The sequence below is a fragment of the Lemur catta genome, chromosome 19 (genome assembly GCF_020740605.2).
Source record: "Lemur catta isolate mLemCat1 chromosome 19, mLemCat1.pri, whole genome shotgun sequence".
NCBI lineage: Eukaryota > Metazoa > Chordata > Mammalia > Primates > Lemuridae > Lemur > Lemur catta.
This window is the reverse complement of record NC_059146.1, coordinates 31,074,635-31,096,578: the sequence shown is the minus strand read 5'-3', so window position 1 is coordinate 31,096,578 and position 21,944 is coordinate 31,074,635. Positions and strand designations below refer to the sequence as shown.

At 38.8% G+C, this 21,944-nt stretch overlaps 1 protein-coding gene across 11 annotated transcripts in view; it reads left to right on the top strand.

Moving 5' to 3' along the window:
* LOC123624398 (zinc finger protein 790) overlaps nucleotides 1–20,829 on the top strand; it is a 30,767-nt gene extending 9,938 nt beyond the window's left edge. For 3 of the 11 annotated variants that reach the window (XM_045532146.1, XM_045532143.1, XM_045532147.1), the window contains 7 exons: nucleotides 789–897; nucleotides 7,291–7,391; nucleotides 7,938–7,988; nucleotides 14,948–15,032; nucleotides 16,068–16,194; nucleotides 16,486–16,581; nucleotides 19,120–20,829. In XM_045532146.1, the coding sequence (XP_045388102.1) occupies nucleotides 15,024–15,032; nucleotides 16,068–16,194; nucleotides 16,486–16,581; nucleotides 19,120–20,795 (1,908 nt within the window). In that variant the 5' untranslated portion in view covers nucleotides 789–897; nucleotides 7,291–7,391; nucleotides 7,938–7,988; nucleotides 14,948–15,023 and the 3' untranslated portion in view covers nucleotides 20,796–20,829. Of the gene's footprint in view, nucleotides 1–788; nucleotides 898–3,641; nucleotides 4,570–7,290; nucleotides 7,392–7,937; nucleotides 7,989–14,202; nucleotides 15,033–16,067; nucleotides 16,195–16,485; nucleotides 16,582–19,119 lie in introns of those variants that run through there. The other 8 variants (XM_045532148.1, XM_045532144.1, XM_045532154.1 and 5 more) reach the window with 8 other exon arrangements.
* The last annotated feature ends 1,115 nt before the right edge of the window (nucleotides 20,830–21,944 follow it).

Below are 21,944 nucleotides of genomic sequence, written 5' to 3'. Positions count from 1 at the left end.
AGAATGTAGTTTTGCTGCTATTGATAAATCACCATTAAAGGCAGCATAGTGGAGAGCAGTGTTGCCATAGACATCCACAACACTGGGATCGGTGCCATGTTCTAAGAGCATAATTACACATTCCTTTGCCTGGCATTGTACGGCCTTCATCAGAGGTGTCCTGTTTTCGCCATCACAGGGGTTAAGCTCACATTTTCTGTCCAGCAGGAAAGTTACCACCTGTGCATAGGCTTTGGCTCAGGCCAAATGGAGAGCAGTCCTTGTAGGGACCATCCCTGGGCAAGAATTGGCTTGAGCCCAGAGTCAGCAAAGCTGGACGTGCTTCTTGGGGCCAGAGGTCAATAGGTCCGGACATGGCCTGTTGACTGCTCCTTGGGGCCAGAGGTCAATGACTCAGCCTGTTGAATGCTTCTTGGGGCTAGAGGTCAATGGCTTGTTGAACAAACAAACTGTTCCCTATGGCAAATAGCCAAGGGCCTGAGGTCTTGGACACAAGCCAAGGTGTCTCATTGTCCTGCACGGGGTAATGAGGTCAAGAGGTTAAGATGCAAACATCTGCCTTCCTTGAGCAATTTTCCAGAAGGAATGGAACATGTTGCCTCAGGGCTCTAAAGATAGTCACGTACCAGAAAGTAGCTGCTGGACAGAAAGGGTATAAAAATAAGACAACTGGTGCTGTCGGCACTGCAGTCTTGTACCGTCTTTGTGTGTCTGTGTGTTTCTTTCTGTGTTCATCCCCTGTTCTGCAATCGGGCCGTAACAGTCCTGTTCTTGTCTGTCTTATTCAGCAACCCTCTGTTACAGTAACAGATCTTCTGCACTTCCTCGAGTTCACCCCGGTAGATAGCTCTGTGGAACTTTCCCAGATCTTTCAACAGGATGACATATGCTGGGGGGGTAAGTAGACGTTGCCACCTTTCTCACGCAGGGGAGGTTGGGTCGCCCTTGAAGGGGCAGAGGGGGTTGTCCCCATCTTGCTGATCAAGCTGAAAGCTTCTTTCAGGGTCCGTGGACCCTTTGCACATTTTTTAATTGGGGTTATTTGTTTTCATGTTGAGTTTTGAAATTTCTCTATATATTCTGGATACAAGTCCTTTGTCTGATATATGATTTGTAAGTATTTTCTCCCAATCTGTGCCTTGTCTTTTTTAATAGTGTTCCTTGAATAGGATCAGTTTTAATTTCTATGAAGTCTGATGTATCAATGTGTTCTTTTATAGATTGTGCTTTTGGTGTCATGTCTAAGAACTCCTTATCTAATCCTGTAGTGGCTGGGCCTAGAAGAAAGGATGGATGGATGGATGAAAAGAACGTGAGCAAGTGAATGAAAGGTCAGGCTAAGCCTGCCTGAAGCTGCTTGTTTGCTGAGTTTAAAGGTCAGCTGAAAACAGCTGACCTGTATGGAGAGAAAGCATAGATGGATGGATGGAAAGAACGTGAGCAAAGTGAATGAAGGGTCAGGTGAAAATGCTTGCCTGAAGTTGCTGTTTGCTGCATGGAAGTTGTTAAAGAAATTAGCAAACGGCCTGACCCTTTGCACATGTCCTTGGAAATAAATAAGGGGAGGAACTTAGCTGAGGAGGCCATCTTCTCCTTTATATTTTGGTTTCTCCTCTTCTCTCTAAACACTATGTGTTTTAAGTGATTGTTTATTCCTTTGCTACGGAGCTCAGGATCAAAAAAGCAGCCGCAACATAATCCTAGGTCATTATGATATTCCCCTATATTTTCTTCAAAGATTGTTATTGTTTTATGTTTTAAATTTAGATCTATAATACATTTTGAGGTAATTTTTGGGTAAATTAGGAGATTTGTCAAGGTTTTCAGATATGGATGATCATTTCCAACATTATTTGTTAAAAAGATCATTCTTCATTGAATTGATTTTGCATCTTTGTTAAAAATCAAATGGCTATATTTGTGTGAGTCTCTTTTTGGGCTCTCTTCTTTTCCATTAATCTATTTCCTTTCTCTTCACCTAATGTGCTGTCTTGACTACTCAGGGTTTCTCAACCTCAGCACTATTGATATTTGGGGCTGGATAATTCCTCATTGTGTTGAGCTATTTTGTGCTTGTAGTATATTTAGCAGCATTTCTGGCCTCTACCTTGTAGATGCCAATTGCACCTCTCCAGTTGTGACAACCAAAAACTTCCCCAAGGAGAACAAAATCACCCCTGGTTGAGAAACACTGTGTTAGAGCTTTGAAAATATTAAACATAGTTATTTCTTTTGAGATAGTTCCAACATCTGTTTCATATCTGAGTCTAGCTGTTTGTTGTTGCTTTTTGTGTCTTGATTTTTCTTACCTTTTCATATACCTTGTGATTTGCTACTGTTGTTAAGAACCAGACATCTTGTTTAGCATAGTAGTGCACAGAAAAGAGTTAACATAGCAGGCCTGAGACTACTTATTTTTAGAAAGTACTGCTTATGCGATTAGTCTGTAGTTTGAGTGTAGAACTTAGATTTCAGATGGGTTTTTGCCATCCTAATTGATAAGAGTGGCTCACTCTGCCTAAACTACTTATGCAAACAACATGGTTCATGCTAAACATGTGCTTTCCTTCTGGGAGTCTGAAATTCTGGTGACCAGCCCCCAGTAAAAACACAAGGCACTGAGTCTCTAATAAACTTCCCTGGTTGGCAATATCTCACGTGTTGTCACAACTCATTGCTGGGGGAATTAAAGTCCCATATGACTCTACTGGGAAAGGACCCCTGAAGTGTGTACCTGGTTTTCCCTGGACTTTGCCCCACGTGCCTTTTCTCTTTACTGATTTTTGCTTTGTATCACTTCACTGTGAGCCTCCCAGTGAATCATCAAACCCTGGGGGCCTAGGGTTTGGTCTTGGACTGTTCTCACACAGTAGTATCTTAGGAAATAATTTTTATGACTGCATGGGCATACCTTTCCTTCTGTAAGGCCTTAAGTATGACGTTTTGAGTTAATCCAGTTATTTTAACAACTAAGCAAGACAGAAGATTTTTACAATCTGATTGCGTTTATGTACATTTCAAAAATAGATTGGCCGAGCGCGGTGGCTCACGCCTGTAATCCTAGCCCTCTGGGAGGCCGAGGCGGGTGGGTCGTTCGAGGTCAGGAGTTCGAGACCAGCCTGAGCGAGACCCCATCTCTACTAAAAATAGAAATAAAAATTATCTCGACAACTAAAAATATATATAGAAAAAATTAGCTGGGCATGGTGGTGCATGCCTGTAGTCCCAGCTACTGGGGAGGCTGAGGCAGTAGGATCGCTTAAGCCCAGGAGTTTGAGGTTGCTGTGAGCTAGGCTGATGCCACGGCACTCACTCTAGCCCGGGCAACAAAGTGAGACTCTGTCTTAAAAAAAACAAAAACAAACAAACAAACAAACAAACAAAAATAGATTAAAACTATTACAAAGCTAAGATATTAATACCCTAAGTCAGGACAGTGGTCAGCTGGGGTTGGGGCTGGGGATCAGAAATGATCACATGGAAGGGACGTTTTTTTTCTGGAGATACCAACAAGTTATGCCTATGTTTATGTGGGGTTATACTGAACTTACACATTTATGCACTTCAAGTATTTTCTATTTCACAATAAAAAATTAAGTGGAAAAATGTTTAAATTACCTGATGAGTTTGAAATACTGAAAAATTACTCTGTCAGAAAGTTTACATATAAATCTACATCATGTACATGTAGGAAAGGAAGCAAATGAAAAAAGCTCAAAAGTATGTACGTCAGCCAAAAGAATGTCATGAATAATATTTATAAAATATAATCATGAACATTAATTTAAATCAAACCCTTTAAGAGTAATTGGAGGATGGGAATAAGGTATTTCTGTTTGCCCATGTGAGGGATACTACACCCGGGTTCAAGGAGGAATTCTCATGGATTCTTAGGCAGAGGATGGGGGCGGAGAACCGAGTTGTGTCTCACATAGACCCTTTTCCCCTTCATTTTACCCCAAGCCGGTGCTTGTGGGGTAAGAGCTTTCCGCCCAGCCAGGCAGAGGCTCTGGCAGAGACAGTACAGACTCGCCACTCGTTTGGCACAGCCTTGCATGACTTTCTTGCCACACCATGGCCGTCAGAGGCTCACGCAGTGAGTTCTGCCTGAAGAGAATTGCACCGTCCCACTGAGGCATTTCTATGGCTGTCCGGGCTCCGGACTACATTTCCCAGGGGCCGTCGCGTCCAAAGCTACCAACAGTCTAAAGACGGCGTTGGTTTATCGTCCTCCCTCCGGAGCTGCGCCAGTTTGCAGAAGAAGAGCAGCGTGGAGGCCTCAGCTGAAGCGTTTTAACGCAGCCTGGAGTTCTTTCAAGCTCTCGGCCACGAACGTGAGCGGTGTGCGGGCGATAGTCTTTGCCCAGCGAGGGGGTGGGGGATCCAAGGCCAGGGCCTGTTAGTTGGGGTTCTGGGCTGGTGGAAGCTGTGCGGGCTCCGGACTACATTTCCCAGAGTCCAGCGAACCCCAGACAACTTCCTGTCAGCGCTCGGGCGCTTCCGGGAAGATGGTGGGATTGCATGTGAGTCTCTGACCATTCCACGGTTTGAGGGGACTGCTAGGCGGGGGTGAGTCTGCTACCTGGAAGCAGAAAGACCCCGGAGAGGCAGAGGCCAGGGGTGAGGGGAGTAAGGGGGTAAACGTTTTTTGGAGTCGCCGGCTTGGCCAGCCAGAGAGTGCGAGGGGAGCGGTGGTGGCGTGCTCTGTGCGCGAGCGATCTCGGTGGAAGCCGTAGGGGTGTGTGCGTTTAGGCGCGCGCCGGGGTAACGGGACCTGTGTGTGACTGTAACGGACTATTTAAATGTGACTGTATGTACATGATTATGGCTGCGTCGCTATGTGCGTGACAATGTGTGTAATAAACGTGGTGGTAACAGCAGCTGTGGGGTCAAAAAACAAAGACTTGTGCGTTGCGTTTAGTCACAGGCAAGTCATTCGTGAATGTGTGGAGAGCAGTTTTTGTGGTGGCCGGTACCTGGATTCGAGTCGGGGGCAACGTAGAATGGAGTAGGAGACAGTGTAGACAAAATATTTCAACAATGGGCGCAGAGAAGGAGCAGCAGCTGGGAGGTGGGGGAAGGAATTACAACCTATCAGTGAACTGCTGAGAATGAGCCATGGGGCGGGGAAGTCCAGGCAAGGGTGAGTAAACCAGGCTCACCTGTGTGGGTGCAGTAAAACTGCAAGCGTTAAAAAAGGGGTTGTAGCACTGCAGAGCGTGAACTCTGAGCTCCAAATTTCAAAAAACAAGGGGAAATAGCCTGGGTTTGTTAGATGTCAGCAACAGTGAGGTGTGGTGAGTTATGTATAATCTCGTGGCATGAGCTTCAAAACTGGTTTTGTGGGGGAGGTAGGAAGAAAGGTCTGACAGTAATAAGAACAAGCAGGCTACCTGCCCCGTTTCCAGACCTGGTGGTAAGAGGCTGTGGGCGGAGAAAAACATTGAGAGGGCTGCAGAATCCTCTGGTTAGAGCCAGATTTCAGTTAGACTCAGAAGATAGAGTGTTCAAGGAAGTGATTGAAGATAGGAGTTGGTGGTTAATGAATTAATTGAATGAATTGATAGACATTGGATTCCAGAAGGTGTACTGGAAAAGTGTCAAGAGTTGGCGAGAAATGAGAAAAGGGGACAGATGGGAACTAATGGCGAGTACAATGTCTGAAAAGAGAAATGACTAGAGATTCTGGGGCTTCTTATACTAGATAAACATGAATGCAGATGATATTGACACTTACTCTGGTTGGATGCAAGACAGTTTTGGAGAGGTAGCGTTGACATAGTGAAAGGTGATTTCTTTAGTATCTCTCAGAAAGAGAGAAGCTGAAGATAAAAGCCTTAATGGTGATTGAGGGAGGCAGAAAGATGTCTACTTCCTAATCCCTTCAATTTGAGAATGTTATCTTCTATGGCAAAAGGGACTTTGCAGAAGGGATTAAGTTAAGAACCTTTAAGTGGGGGAGATTATCCAGTGAGCTCATTATAATAATCACATGGGTCCTTAAAGTCAGTGAATTTTTCCTGTCTAAAGTCAGAGGGAGATGTGACCACAGAAGAATGGTCAGAGAGATGCAATGTTGCTGGCTAGACAGAGGAAGAGAGCCATGAGCCAAAGAATATTGGTAGCCTCTAGAAGCTGCAAAACATAAGGAAACAAATTCTCCCCTACAGCCTCCAGAAAGGAACACAGCCCTGCTGAAACCTTTATTTTGGCCTAGTGAGACCCATCTCAGACTTCTGAACTGTAAGGTAATACGTCTGTATTACCTTAAGCGAGTACATTTATGATAATTTGTTAAAGCAAGAGTAGAAAACTAATACAGTGGTGTAGTGTTTTAGCCTCAGTGCTGTGGAGTAGGCTTGGTCCCCGTGACAAACGAGTAGCCCAATTCCTATGAAATGTTGAAGACTTCAGGTAAAGAATATAAATCCCCTCTTCACTGGTAATATAATTTCCAGTTTTGCTGCATTGTGATATTTTCTAAATTTAATAAATTTTTCTTTATGATCTAACGTGGTCAGGCTATAGTTATTTGTCTTGCACTTGAATTGTCTCAGATTGAGAAGTGTATTAAAATCCTCTATTGTTAATGAAATTTTACTTCTTACATGACTTGTAATTTCTCCTTTATGAAAGTTGTTGCTTTGTTGATATGTAGATACTCATAATTGTTATGTTTATTGTGAATTGAAGGCTTAAGCATGCTCAAGATCATGGCCCTTTTTTTTTTTTTTTGCATTTGCCTTGTATACACTGTATTTGTTCATAATTAAACTTTTTATTAAAGTTTATCACATATAGACAAGTGTATACATAATACAATTAAACAACCAATACAATCAAAACTATACAATTTACGTGAATTAACACGTGGGGAATGCCCATGTAAAATCACCCAGATCCAGAAATACTACTTGTACCCTAAAAATCCCTGTTCAGTCAGTAGCTCCCCCAAAGTAACCACCATACATCAGTTTTGTATGTTTTTTACATCAGTTTTGTATGTTTATATATAAACAATTATATAGCATGTACTCCTTTTGTGTTGGCTTCTTCTGTTCAACATTATGTTTGTGAGAGTCATCCATGTTGTGTTTACAAATAGTTTACTAGTACTCACTAAATAGTATTCTAATGTATGAATATACCAACTGTATTTGTTCATTCTACTGTTGATAGACATTTGGATTGTTTCCAGGTTTGGGCTCTTGTGAATAATGATGCTATGAGCATTCTTGTACTTGGCATTTTGTGTTCATATGTATGCATTTCTGTTGGGTCTGTTCCTAGGAGAGGAATCAATGGGTCATAGAGTATGTGAATCATCTTAAGGAGATACTGTCCATTTTCCAAAATGGCTGAACCAGTTAGTACTCCTATCAACAGCTTATGTAAGTTCCAATTGATCCAACTTCTTATTAACACATGGTATTGTCAGACTGTAAATTTTTTGCCAGTATGATGGATATGTAGTGGTAGTGCATTGTGGTTTTCCTAATGAAGTTGAGTGCCTTTGTTTTAATGTCTGTTGACCACTTGGATATCTTCCTTTGGGAAATGCAAGGTCAAGTCCTTAAACTAGTTTTGAGGGAAATTGTCTGTTTTTTTATTATCGATTCTTAGTAGTTCTTTATGTAGTCTGAATGTCAGTCCTTTGTCAGCTGTGTATTGCAGATACCATCTCCTAGTCCATGGTTTGCACTTTCACTCATTCTCTTCTGGTGAACAGAAATTGCATTATAAAATGTGGTCCGATTTATTATTTTTCCCCTTATGGTTTATAATCCTGTTCAGGAAATCTTTGCTTATCCCAAAGGTATAAAGATATTCTGTATTTTCTTCTAGATTTATTATTTTTACATGGAGATGTACAAACCTGGAATTGATTTTTTTATATATATTTTGAGGGTAAATCATGATTCATTTTCTCCTTGTAGATACTAAATTGACCTAGCACCGTTTATTGAAAAGACCATCCTTTCTCCCAGGTAATTTCTTCCGTCTGAAATCTACCTTGTCTGATATTAATGTAGCCACTTGAGCATTTATTTTGATTATGATTAACATGGTATGCTTTTTGGCATCCTTTTATTTTTAACCTTCCTATACCACTATACTGAGGGGAACTGACATCTTGAAAATAGTCAGCTTTTCATGCCATGAATGTGATAAATTCCTTCATTTGTTTAGGTCTTCTTTAATTTCTCTCAGTGTAATTTGTAATATATAAAGGCCTTCTACATAATACTGTTAGATTTGTTTATAGGTATTTGAATTTTCTGCTATTGTAAATGATGAAATTTTAAATCTTATTTTTAATTTCCTACTTTTTAATTGTATGTTAAAATGTAGTTAGCATTTGTGCCCTGATTTTACATTTGTACTCTTAAATGTTTCTAAGTCCCCCCCCCCACTTCTGCTTTGAAAGCTGACATCTTTTGGTCTCCCAGTTATTACAGATGAAGCTATCAGGAAGCCTAGTCTATTTACCATTCTCTAACCTTTATCCTCATATTAGTTATATATTGCTGTGAAACAAATTACCCAAAACAATAATAAATATTTATTATCTTACACCATTTTTGTGGATCATGCATTTAGTAGGAGTGGCTTAGCAGGAAGGTTCTGACTCACAGTCTCATTAGGTTGCAGTCAAACTCTTGGTCAGGGCTGTAGTCAATCTGAGGCATAACAGGGACTAGAGGATCACCTTCCAAGATGGCTGTCACATGGCTATTGGCAGTAGACCTCGGTTCCTCACCATGTAGACCTCTCCATAGGACTGCTTCAGTGTCCTCATGACATATTATCTGGCTTTCTCCAGAGTAAAAGGACAGCAGGAGTGTATGTGGTGGAAGCCACATGACTTTTATGATTTATCCTCATACTTCATCATTTCCACAATATCTTATTTGGTACCCAGGTCAGCCCTATTCAGTATAGGAGGCAGCTACATAATATTGTGAATACCAAGTACTAGGTACATTTGGGGGCCATGCAGGATGCTGGTTACCATAATCCCCATCTTACTTTTTTATTTAGATTTGCATTAAAATATGTTCAGCATCACTGCTGTCCTTTGCTGAAATTCTCTATTGTCTCTTTTGTGAGAATATATCCTCTAGTAGTTTCTTCAGAAAATACTCAGATGTGGCCGGGCGTGGTGGCTCAAGCCTGTAATCCTAGCACTCTGGGAGGCCGAGGCAGGAGGATCGCTTGAGGTCAGGAGTTTGAGACTAGCCAGAGCAAGAGCAAGACCCTGTCTCTACTGAAAATAGAAAAAATTACAGGTGGTGCATGCCTGTAGTCCCAGCTACTAGGGAGGCTGAGGCAGGAGGATCACTTGAGCCTAGAAGTTTGAGGTTGCTGTTAGGCTAACGCCACAGCACTCTAGTCCAGGCAACAGAGTGAAACTGTCTCAAAAAGAAAAAATAAAGAAAGTACTCATGTGAACAGTATTCCCTAAGTTCTTGCATCATAGCACTCTTTATATCCTTTATACTTGAATGACAGCTAGGCCTGGATATAAAGTCTTTGACTCCTTCACTTATTCTTCCCCAAGTATATTGGAAGAGTTATCCCACTATATGGGGTATTGAATTTAGCAGTGGAAAAGTCTAATGACAACTGAATTTTCTTTTTCTTACAGTTGATATTTTTATCTTGATTCTTCGTGGTTTTGATCTAATAATTTGGTAATATTTTGGTATTGATGACTTTGGGGTCATTTTCACCCTGCATTATATGTGTCTTTTCATTATATTTACTTATGCTTTATTTTAGGAGATTTCTCTTGAATGTTAAAACTACTTTTAGATATTCTTTTTCTTTAATTTTGATTTCCTCTTAGAGGCTGTGCTTATTTGCATATTGGATTTCTCCTCTGACTTTAATTTTTCTTCTGATAATTTTTATCCCTTTGTTACATTTTGGTCATTAATTTCTGTATTCTTTGTTTCATACTATATTTTCTATAGTATTTGTCATGCCTTATGCTCCTTGCAGTTTGTTTAGAGACAGGGTCTCTCTGTTGCTAAAGTTGACTTCAACCTCCAACTCCTGGGCTCAAGTGATCCTCCATCCTCAGTCTCTCAACTAGCTGGGGCTACAGGTATGCAGCACCACACCCAGTTAGTTTATTCTTCATTTCTGAAATGGTTTTGCCTATTTTCTCTTTTGTTTTTGAATTCTACTAACTCTCATCTATAGTCTATCCATCACTTTCTCCGCTTTCGTGATATCATACATTTATGCATGTGGTCTTGTTTTAGAGCTGCAATTTTGACATGTTTTTTTATTCATATTGAAATGTTGGGTGATAATTTTTTATGTTCTCTGATGTTTTTCAGTGAGTTTTCTCTGTACATAGGGGAATTTTGTCACACTTTTCATAGTTGTATGTAACTATGTTAGATCCAGTGTTTCTGCCTTTTTTTTTTTTTTGGAATGTAATAGATTTTTCTGGACTAGCTGTCACTGGTATTTTCCTATGAAAAAAGGGAACAGGGCAAGGATAGTTCTGTGGGTTTTTCTGCTCAAGAATTCCCTCCTCTGTGATTATAGTAGAAGAGAGTTTCTTTAAAAGTTGGTGCATTTGAATAGCCAGGCTTTCTTTGCCATTCAGAACCTAAACTGGTTCAGAAGGACTCCTAGCGTCTTCTCTGCTGTAATTAAAGAATACAGGCAAGCTCCCAGCTGATTTTATGAGGCCAGCATTACCCACATACTGAAGCTAGACAAAGCATATCTCGTAAGAATTGGGTTGCAAAAATTCTCAACAAAATACTAGCAAACTGAGTCCAATAATGTGTAAAGTGAATTATGCAACATGACTGAGTGAGATTTATACCAGGAATGCAAGGTTAGCTCAACATCTAAAAATCAATTAATGTAAGGCTGGGTGAGGCGGCTCACACTGGTAATCCTAGCACTCTGGGAGACTGAGGCGGGAGGATTACTTGAGCCTCGGGGGTTCAAGACCAGCCTGAGCAAGAGTTAGACCCCATCTCTACTAAAAATAGAAAAATTAGCCAGGTGTGGTGGTGTGTGCCTGTAGTCCCAGCTACTTGGGAGGCTGAAGCAGAAGGGTGGCTTGAACCCAGGAGTTTGAGGTTGCTGTGAGCTAGGCTAACACCATGGCATTCTACTCAGGGCAATAGAGTGAGACTCTGTCGCAAAAAATAAATAAAAATCAATTAATGTAATGCATTATATCAATAGAATAAAAAAATCACATGATCATCTTGATGGAAATAAGGCATTTGACAAAAGCCAACATCTTTTTGTAATTAAAAAAAAAAAAAAAACCTCTACAAACTAGGAATAAAAGGGAATTTTCTCTAGCTGATATAGGGTATCTCGGAAAAACCCATAGCCAACATCATACTTAATGTGAAAGACTGGATGTTAGCCCTCTAAGATCAGGAACCAGACAGGAATGCCTGCTTATGACACTTCTGTTCAACATTGTACTTGAGGTTCTAGCCAGAAAAAGAAATAAAAGGCATTGGAGAAAAGATTGGAATAGAAGTAAAACCATCTCCATTTGTAGATGACATAATCTTTTATATAGAAAATCCTAAAGAATCGACAAAAACAACTATTAGAACTAATGAGTTCAGTAGAGTTTAAGGATATAATATGTAAAAATCAGTTGTGTATTTATACATCTGCAGTAAACAATCCAAAAAAGAAAATAAGAGAGCAATTTCATTCACAATAGCACCAAAAAGAGTAAAATACTTAGTAACTTTAATACAAGTTAAAAACTATGAAAACTACAAAACAGGTATTCAAACAAAAACTTGTACATGAATATTCATAGCAGCATTTTTTTTATAATAGTCAAAAAGTAGTAATAACCCAAATGTTCACTGATGGAGGAATAGGTAAATACAATGTGGTGTATTCATGTGCAGGAATATTGTTCAGCCATAGCAAGGAATGAAGTATTGATACATCTACAACTTGGATGAACCTTGAAAATTTTATGCTAAATGAAAGGAGCCAGCCACAAGTCCACATATTATATGGTTTCATTCATATGCAAGTCCAGAATAAGGAAATCTATAGAGACAGAATGTAGATTAGTTGTTACTTAAGCCAGGGAATGGAATAAGGGGAAGTATGGGCATGAGGAGGCCAGTAAATGATAACTAAAGGGTACAGGGTTTCTTTTTGAGGTGATGAAAATATTCTAAAATTGACTTGTGGTGGTTGCACATATCTGTGAATATACCAAATACCACTGAATTTTTCATCTTAAATGGGTTAATTGTATGGTATGTGAATTATATCTCAATAAAGCCATTTTTAAGAAAAATACAGCCAACACGTTTTGCCAACTTGAATCCCCCTGACATTTACAGGTCTCCTTTTACCACCTCTTTTTTTTATATCATTGTTGCTCAGAGAAACTTCTATTCAACTATGACCTACTCTTTGTGAAAATGAATCTTTCTGATTTCTCCTTGTAGTATCACTGTGGCTTCCACACAAGTTCTGTTCGTTCATTTGCTTTTGGCCACATTTCCAAATAATTTGGAGTCTGTCAGTTTTCTTGGTTTCCTAGTAGTTGGGATTTACTTTTATTTTCTTGTTTCTCTCTACATGGTTTGCAGGAGAAAGAATCTCAGGATTAGAACTAGTCTTTCTTTTTTTTTTTTTTTCTGAGACAGAGTCTCGCTTTGTTGCCCGAGCTGCAGTGAGTGCCGTGGCATCAGCCTAGCTCACAGCAACCTCAAACTCCTGGGCTTAAGCGATCCTCCTGCCTCAGCCTCCCAAGTAGCTGGGACTACAGGCATGCGCCACCATGCCCAGCTAATTTTTTCTATATATATTTTTAGTTGGCCAGGTAATTTCTTTCTATTTTTAGTAGAAACGGGAGGTCTCGCTCTTGCTCAGGCTGGTCTCGAACTCCTGACCTCGAGCGATCCACCCGCCTCGGCCTCCCAGAGTGCTAGGATTACAGGCGTGAGCCACCGCGCCCGGCCAGAACTAGTCTTTCTTAAAACTACATAATAGTCATTCTCAAGTTCTTTCTGCTTCCTAAGCACAAAATATATTTTAGTCCATAGTTTTTTCTCCAGCTCTTCACTCTTCTTGGGAAGCACTTAAAGTCCTGCAGTTCTGTCTCCTAGGCCCGATTAGTACTACATGCTTTACATGATGTTTTCATGAACCCCTCAGATTCAGTATATCAGTCTTTTCTCTACCCTCTCATGCCAACTTAGTTGTATCTCTCATTAGAAACATTTTTTAACCTGACTTTAAAAACACAGAATGCTTTCTTAGTACTTCTGAGATAAGGTCCAAACTCTCTACCGTATTTTTTAGGGCTTTTGATAATCTGATCCCTGCTCTGTACATTCCTATCTGCCACTAGTCTTTCTTCCCACTCTGTATTCCTTGAATGCACAAAGTTACCTTTGTTTGATTGGTACATGTTGTTTTCTCTGCTTCGAAATCCACACCCTGCCTTGCCCTGTCTTCTCTGGTGAGCCCTTCAAGATTCACCTGAAGCACTATTTCCAATAGGAAGTATTCCCTTATAAACTAGTTTTGGTTCAGGCTCCTTTGAACTACTTGGCTCCTTCTATCCCCATAATATTTATTTCTTTATTGTTTACTGTATTGTAATTGCTTCTTTACTTCCTTGACATTAGGTCCTGCAACATATTTATCTGGGTCCCCAAAGCTAGATTCAGGGAGGCTTTAATATATTTTTTAATAAAAATATTTGCTTTGTAAAACTGACTACTCACCCAACCCAACTTTGCTTCCATCTTTGAGTTCCTTTAATGAAAAAGTCATCCTGCTCAGTGTCAATAAAACAGGATGGAGAGAGCTTATTCTGCTCCTATAAAGGCAAGGCTCAGTTCATCATTCACTCAATAAAATGAGAAATCCTGAAATCCAAAGGTAAGATCCAGTATTCAAAGTGAACAAGTTTTGAGTTCAGCAAACCTATGCCACAACTTAATATCTGAATTTGAGCATGACCAATTCCTGATCTTTTAAGTGAGGCTGATACTGACTTTCACATGTGATGTGAGGATAAAGGTTAATATAGATCTGAATTGATCATTGATGAATCTGAGGAAACAGAGCATGAATATTTATAATGCTGTTATATCTACTTTTATTTATATTTAAAATTTTCCGTATTTCTAAGTTAAACCGACACATGCAAAGTACCTGGTTCATAATACTGCTCAATCAGTGTTTTTATTGTTGTGGTCACTCTAGAGTGGGAAATAAATTATCAGAAGCTTATCCTCCCTTTCTCCAAGGCTTTATGTTGAATGAGGAGGCTGTAAGGATGATGCAACAAATCACAAAAACCAGAGAGTGCCAGGCCTAGAGGTTAATGGCAATTGATAGTCTGGCTGGGCCAAAGACTGTGTGCACAGGCCTGTTTGTACCACAGTGAAGACAGCTTAGTCTGTATGTGCTTGTCATCTCACTCAATGTCTGGTGAATCTAGTCAGAGTTATTGTGGCCTCAAAATTGCCTTTAGTTTTGTGGTGTGGCCCCTCTTGGATGCTTTGGATAAAAATGAGTCAGTAGGTATCATAGACTTTGTTAGACTTGGAGGAAATGAAAGACACTGTCATGGGAAGTACACAGGAGGGCCCTGGGCAAATACACTGGGCTGCGTATGGCAGTATTCCATTGCTCTTGGCATGTCCCTAGAGATGTCCAATGGTGCCTGTATGGTTTTAAGGAACATTTAAGGCAAGTCCGAATGACCTTACCTCACATCCAGATCCACGTCATGATTTTGGCATAACTAATTGGATTGAAACTCCATCTTGCTTTGGTTGGGTCTCTTAGGTTTTGGATAGGGCCAGGATTTCTTCAGACTCTTCCAAGGAAGAAAATGACATTTCCATTTGTCCATTTGAAAGCTCTGAGAAAAGCCTGACCTCTCATGATTTCCCTCCAGTTCTGCTTTCCCAGCACGTGGCTACAGAAAGAGAGGAATCCAGCAGAAGACTGGTCGACTCTCGGAATTTTAAGTCATGGCCCATGTGAGTTGGAATTTCCTCTCCCTGAAAATGTAACTGATTTATTATCGTGTGAATATTTTTATTGCTTAAACTGCTTACCCAAGTCACTATTCAATGTGATACGTGGTGGTTGTGAAACAGTCCAATGCCTTCCCTAGATGTCTCCTCTTTTTTCCAACCAATATTCCCAAATCTATCCAACAGGGCATTCAGTATCTACTGTGTTCTAATCTTCTGGCAGAGTACTGAAGGAGGAGAAATACTTTTAAAGGGAACAGTAGAGACTTTCATTTCAAAACCGTGGTTTAACAAGGTAGAACTGAGTGGTTAAAGAGGACACATTACATGAAGGCTTGTATTTACTCCATAGAATGGAGTGTTTCAATTAGTCAAGATGGGAGTTGGTGTTGGTTGGTATTCATTTCAGTATGTGGCACTTTGCTTCTTAGAGGATATGATGGGAGGTTGAGTTCACAGGGATCTGGGATCTTAATGGGAAATTAATGAGAAATTAATATCATGAATGAAACATTTCCTGATAGCTGCTTAGCAGAGAGCCTAGAAATCCTATATTTTTTTCACAGAAAATAGTATTCACTTAGGGAGTGTATCTCCTAAGAATTCTCTCAATTTAAACTAATAGAAAATTCAACAGTAGTAGCTTAAGCAAGAAATAAACAAAAAACAGCCAACAAAACCGCAACTTTTCTTATATAATAAATCTGGAGTTAGTTATTCTAGGCTGGTGTAGCTGCTCAGTGGTGTCAACACAAAACTCGTATCATGGCCATTATTCTGGTCTGCCATCCTGATGTCTTGGTGTTTGTTATTTGAGGGACTAAGGATGTGGTGACTGAGCAAGAGGAGTTTTTAAGAGCACGTAGGCACTCAGCTTTAGGCACACTTATTCTTATGTCATTTCCCCTAAGCCACCAGCAGCCAAACTTCAGTTTTTTCCTTAGTGTATGTCCCACTACATGCAGTGCTCTTTTTCATCTTTTCCCCTTCCATCTAAAAGATTAATTTATCTATTAATAGATGGATTTGTCCTTTCAGCAGTTGATAATGCTCAGGGATGTGGCTATAGATTTCTCTCAGGAGGAATGGGAGTGCCTGGATCTGAAACAGAGGGATTTGTACAGAGATGTGATGTTGGAGAACTACAGCAACATGGTCTCACTGGGTAAGATTAGAATTTGACCTTAGAAATTCCTGCCTTCTATATTGTGAATTTTTGGATTATCTTTCAAATATCTAGGGGAATTTCTGACTTTTGTTTCCGGGAAAATGGTTTATGCTTTGTACAATAGTCATAATCAGTGGACACCTCCATCTTCCCCATCCTATAGAAATTCTTTATCCCTTTTTCTTGTCATTCCTGTAATTGTCTCTTTTCCTTACTAACCAAGGGACTAAATGCAAATTATGGAACCCTTACCATGTGGTTCTTTCCTATTTCTTATTTTCTGGGCAGGACTATGCATTTATCAGCCAGATGTGTTCTCTTCATTGGAGAAAGGGAAAGAGCCCTGGAAAATTTTGAGGGATGAGACAAGAGGACCAAGTCTAGGTGAGTGAGGGCTGAACAGACATGGGGAGGCCATCATTGCAGATAACAGCCTAGCTGGTTAGTGGGGCAGCAACACCTCTGAAATATTGCTCTGGAATATCACCTCAAAGGCGGAAGCCTTTGATAAAGGCCTGAGACCTACAGACAAAACCTTTTCCAAAAGAAGCTTCTCTTCATTCCCAATACCACTCTATTTTTGTGCTCTCATTTTTCGCTCATCTAACAAAAAGATAATTGCCATTTTCTTCCTCTAGTAGTCATTATTTAATCTATGGTCTGGATCAGGTTACTTCCCATCTCTTTTTTGTTGTTGTTGTTCATTTAGATATTTGTAAATTTCTTCATTCCCTTTAAAAAAAAAAAAAGGCATTTTTTTTGACCTTTTTAAAAATTTTACCTCATCCTGGGTGTGGTGGTTCATGCCTGTAATCCTGGCACTTTGGGAGGTTGAGGCAAGAGGATTACTTGAGGCCAGGATTTCAAGACCAACCCAAGCAAGAGTGACACCCCGTCTTTACAAAAAAATAGAAAAATTACCCGGGTGTGGTGGCATATGCCTGTGGTCCCAGCTACTCAGGAGTCTGAGTCAGGAGTATCGTTTGAGCCCCAGGTTTGGAGGTTGCAGTGAGCTATGATGCCACCACTGTACTCTAGCCTGGGCAACAGAGTGAGACCCTGTCTCAAAAAAAAATTTTGTTTTACCTCTGCCTCTTGGATTTTTCTTATTTTAGTTTCTCTTTGCTTATGCATTTCCTAAATTCATCATTTTATTCTCTTAAAGAACATTTATTGATTTTCTAACTTCATTTTAGGTTTAGAAGAGTTAACAAAGAGCATGTAATATATTAAGCTTTTTTTTTTTTATGTAACTGAAACATGGCCATAAATTTCTCAAAATAGGTTCTACATTAAGAGAAGACCTAATATGCTTCTTAGTTGAAAATAATCAAGATATTAGGTGAAAACAGTTTCTGGCCACAGTGAGGAAGAAGTGATAGAAGAAAGGTTAGGGCTAATGAAGGACAACCAGGAGAGTAAAAAGACAAGTCCTGGCTTGTCTAGTTCCCCATATTCCCCAGTTTTTCCTCTAATGATGATAATCATCATCTACCAACGTTCAACACTTACTCTGTGCCAGGTATTTTATAAAAATAGCATATTATTTATTCCCAATCCTTTCAACAAACCTCTGAAAAGAGAGATTTTATTCCTTTTTATCATTGGAAAAATATGAGCTCAGACTATCTCAGTAATTTTCCCACCACCTAAAAAATAGTTTTATAAAGAACTGGAATCTGAAACTACAGTTTGTCAGCTTTCCACTGTAATATTAATACATTACTGCTCGTACTTTGCAACCAAACTGCCTTTAAACTGTCACTGCTAAAGTACAAACATGACTGGATCCTAAATAAATATAAAAAATGAGTCACAAAAGAGTCCTACTTGTTTCTAGCTCATGTCAGACCCATTCTTCCCTAACAAATTTCTCAAATTATTTTTCTATCTGAACCATCACTCATAATTATCTCCTTTAATTTAAACGAACATACCTTGTGTTATTGAGTTCCTAGTACTTTGGTAACTCTTGAGCAGATTATTTCCCACATATTAGCCTGATCTGTATCCAAGCATTCCTACTTTTAAGCTCAGAATTATATAAGATATTCATCAAGTACACAGTACTAGCAAATTTGTAGATATTTTCTGAGATCTTTTCGGTGGCCTTTGGATAGAAGGGGGAGAGAAGATCTGGGAAGGGGCTTGAAAGCATAAAATAAACTGTGCTTTTATAAAATGGATGAGCAATGCTGTAACATCAAGAATAAATAAATAAACAAAAGCACCTTGATTGGGGGATTATGTGACAAAAAAATGACTTAGCTATGCAGTGGGAGAAATAAGAAGGGTGAAGTCTTTACATCTGCAAAGGCAAATGGAAGAATGCATAAGTAGATATCACATGTCTTCATATTTATCTTTGACTAAGCTAGCCTGGATATGTTTTTGTCTATTTGTACAGAAAATAATGTGGAAGACAGTATATGTAATTATTTCAGTAGAGATGGAAGGTATTAGTGAGATATGTTACATTGTTATTACATGTAACATTTGTGATGCTGGTCACTGGTTTTGGTAATATCATTTACTTTATCCTTAGCCCCTACCCCCCCCACCCTTCGTCTTGTAGTGTATTTATTCCAGAATTATTTTTTTAATGTCTAGCATGTGTTAAGGGTTGATTATACCATACTGAGTGAAACAGCACTAAGTCTTTAAATTGTTATTCTGTTACTGAGGTGGAATTTAGACCGCCTTTTTTTTTTTATTAAACTTCTGAGATGAATATGATCAAAACATTTCTCATCACCTGATTCAACTTTTATTATTTCATTTAAATTTATTTATTGCCCTTTTTTAAAGAATGTTTTAAGCTATTGACTAATTATATCCTTTATTTCAGGATTTACTTTCTGTATCTTCATTAGAAGTTTTCTTTTTTTTAACATAATATGTTTTAACTTTCTTCTATTTCAGATATGCATACCATGTGTGAGACCAAGAAGTTATCACAAAAAAATGGCATTTTTGAGAGAGAATTATCCCAGTGGGAAATAATGGAAATTTGTAAAAGCCACAGCCTTGAATGTTTATGTTTTAGAGGTGATTGGGAAGGCAAAGGTTTGTGTCAAACACAACAGGAAAATCGGGCGGAATATTTCAAGCAGGTGGCACTCACGTTTGAAAAAATGCCTACTTTCAACCAGCACATGGCTTCTAATCTACATCAGAGACTTAATATAGGAGAGAAACCGAATGAATATAAAGAATGTGGGAAAGCCATTAGTTCTGGCTCAGACCTTACTCAACACACAGGTGAGAAACTCTGTGAAGATAAGGAATGTGGGAAGGTCATTCTTCTAGATTCAGAACGTACTCAGTATCAGACAGTTCACACTGTTAAGAAAACATATGAATGTAAAGAATGTGGGAAGACTTTTAGTTTGCGTTCGAGTCTTACTGGTCATAAGAGAATCCATACGGGTGAGAAACCTTTTATTTGTAAGGAATGTGGGAAGGCCTTTAGATTTCATTCACAACTTAGTGTCCATAAGCGAATTCATACTGGTGAGAAATCTTATGAATGTAAGGAATGTGGGAAGGCCTTTAGTTGTGGCTCAGACCTTAGTCGACATCAGAGAATTCATACTGGTGAAAAACCCTATGAATGTAATGAATGTAGAAAGGCCTTTAGTCAGCGATCACATCTTATTAAACATCAGAGAGTTCATACTGGTGAAAAACCTTATGAATGTAAGGAGTGTGGGAAAGCTTTTACTCGTGGCTCACACCTAACTCAACATCAAAGAATTCATACTGGTGAGAAATCTCATGAATGTAAGGAATGTGGAAAAGCTTTTATTCGTGGTTCCAATCTTGCCCAACATCAGAATGTTCATTTTGGTAGGAAGCCCTATAAATGTGAGAAATGTGGAAAAGCATATATCTGGAGCTCACACCTTGCTCGACATCAGCGAATTCATGCCAGTAGGAAACCTTTTGAATGTAAGCAATGTGGAAAGACTTTTATTTGGGCTTCATATCTTGCTCAGCATGAGAAAATTCATAATGAGAGGAAACAGTATGAGTGTAAGGAATGTGGAAAAACTTTTCTTCATGGCTCAGAATTTAATCGACATCAGAAAGTTCATACTGGTGAAAGAAATTATAAATGTAAGGAATGTGGAAAGACCTTTTTTCGTGGTTCAGAACTTAATCGACATCAGAAAATTCATACTGGAAAGAGACCATATGAATGTGAAGAGTGTGGAAAAGCCTTTCTCTGGAGTTCACAACTTACTCGACATCAGAGAATGCATACAGGTGAGGAACCTTATGCATGTAAAGAATGTGGGAAATCCTTTATCTGGGGCTCACAGCTTACACGACATAGGAAAATTCATACTGATGCAGAATCCTATGAATGTAAGAAAAGTGGCCAGATCTTTAGTCACCATTCCCGTTTATATTTTACTGAACAGAAAATTCACAATGGTGAGAATGTCTGTGAATGGACAGACTATGGAAACACCTTTAATCATGACTCAAACTTTGTTCAACATCAGAATATTTACACTTTTGAGAAATCCTGTGAGTATAATGATTTTGAGATGGTATTTTCTCCTAGCTCCCACTTTATTTCACTCTTGTGAAATCATATGCTATAAAGATATACAAAAGGCTTTATTCATGACCCATCAAGTAATGTCATTAATTTCTTCTCTTGAGAAACCCCACAAATATAATATTGGAAAACCTTTTGCCAGGACACACAATACATACAGCAGTAGAGAATTCATAATGCAAATAAAAAATGTGCTGAATGGTAATCAGTTATGGAATATCAGGGTAAAATTTTATGACATAATGTGAATTACTTTTAATCTCAAAACATTCTTAGGGATATTATGTTGCATAAAGAATTTATATTTAATTCATGTAGGAAACCTTTCATCCATACCAAAATCTTACTGTGCTTTCACAAAGATCATACCAGAGGCTAATTTTTGTTATATAATTAATCTAGAAAAGCCTTGAACTATGTCATACAACTTACTTGGTTTCAACACATACATGTTTTCTGGAAAGTAACATATCAGTGTGCTTATTCACTGGATTATAAGGGTTGAATGAGTTTGAGATTTAACTGACTTAATGATGCCATTTCTATGAGAGGAGGACTTTAAGAGTATAAGAATTATAGACAAATATCACCTCTTTTTGCATCTTACTGAATAGCAGAATGTTATTTCTGAAGAAAAACCAGTAAAACATAATGTAAGAAAGGCTTGAACCAGTATTTCATTTGCTGCATCAAAAAATTCATACTATAAAGAAAGCGTTGGAAGTTGGATTGAGTGTTCGGCAATTTTAATAGACATTTGGAAGTGATTTGGCTCTCACAAATGTCTAAAGCCAAATGTCATATAATCCATTTTTTTCACCACAGTTAAAATTCAGAGATTAGGAAATACATAGCCAAATGAATTCTGACCTTTTGAAAATTTTGTACTATTTATATAAAAATTATTGAATTAAAGAGGAAATAAAAAGTGAAATTACAGACTGTTTAGATGTGAATGATGAGACCCCTGTATTTTAAATCCTATGACTGTGACCAAAACAGTTAACAGAAATCACTCTATGTGTAAAATCAAGAAGATTGAGGACAGTTTATCACCACTGTATCTCCAACATTTAGTATAGTGCATATACTATTGTAGGGTGCCAAATATTTACTGAATTAAATAACTCAGCAAGCTAGAATAAGAACAAATGCCCCAAATGGATGGATGGAAAGG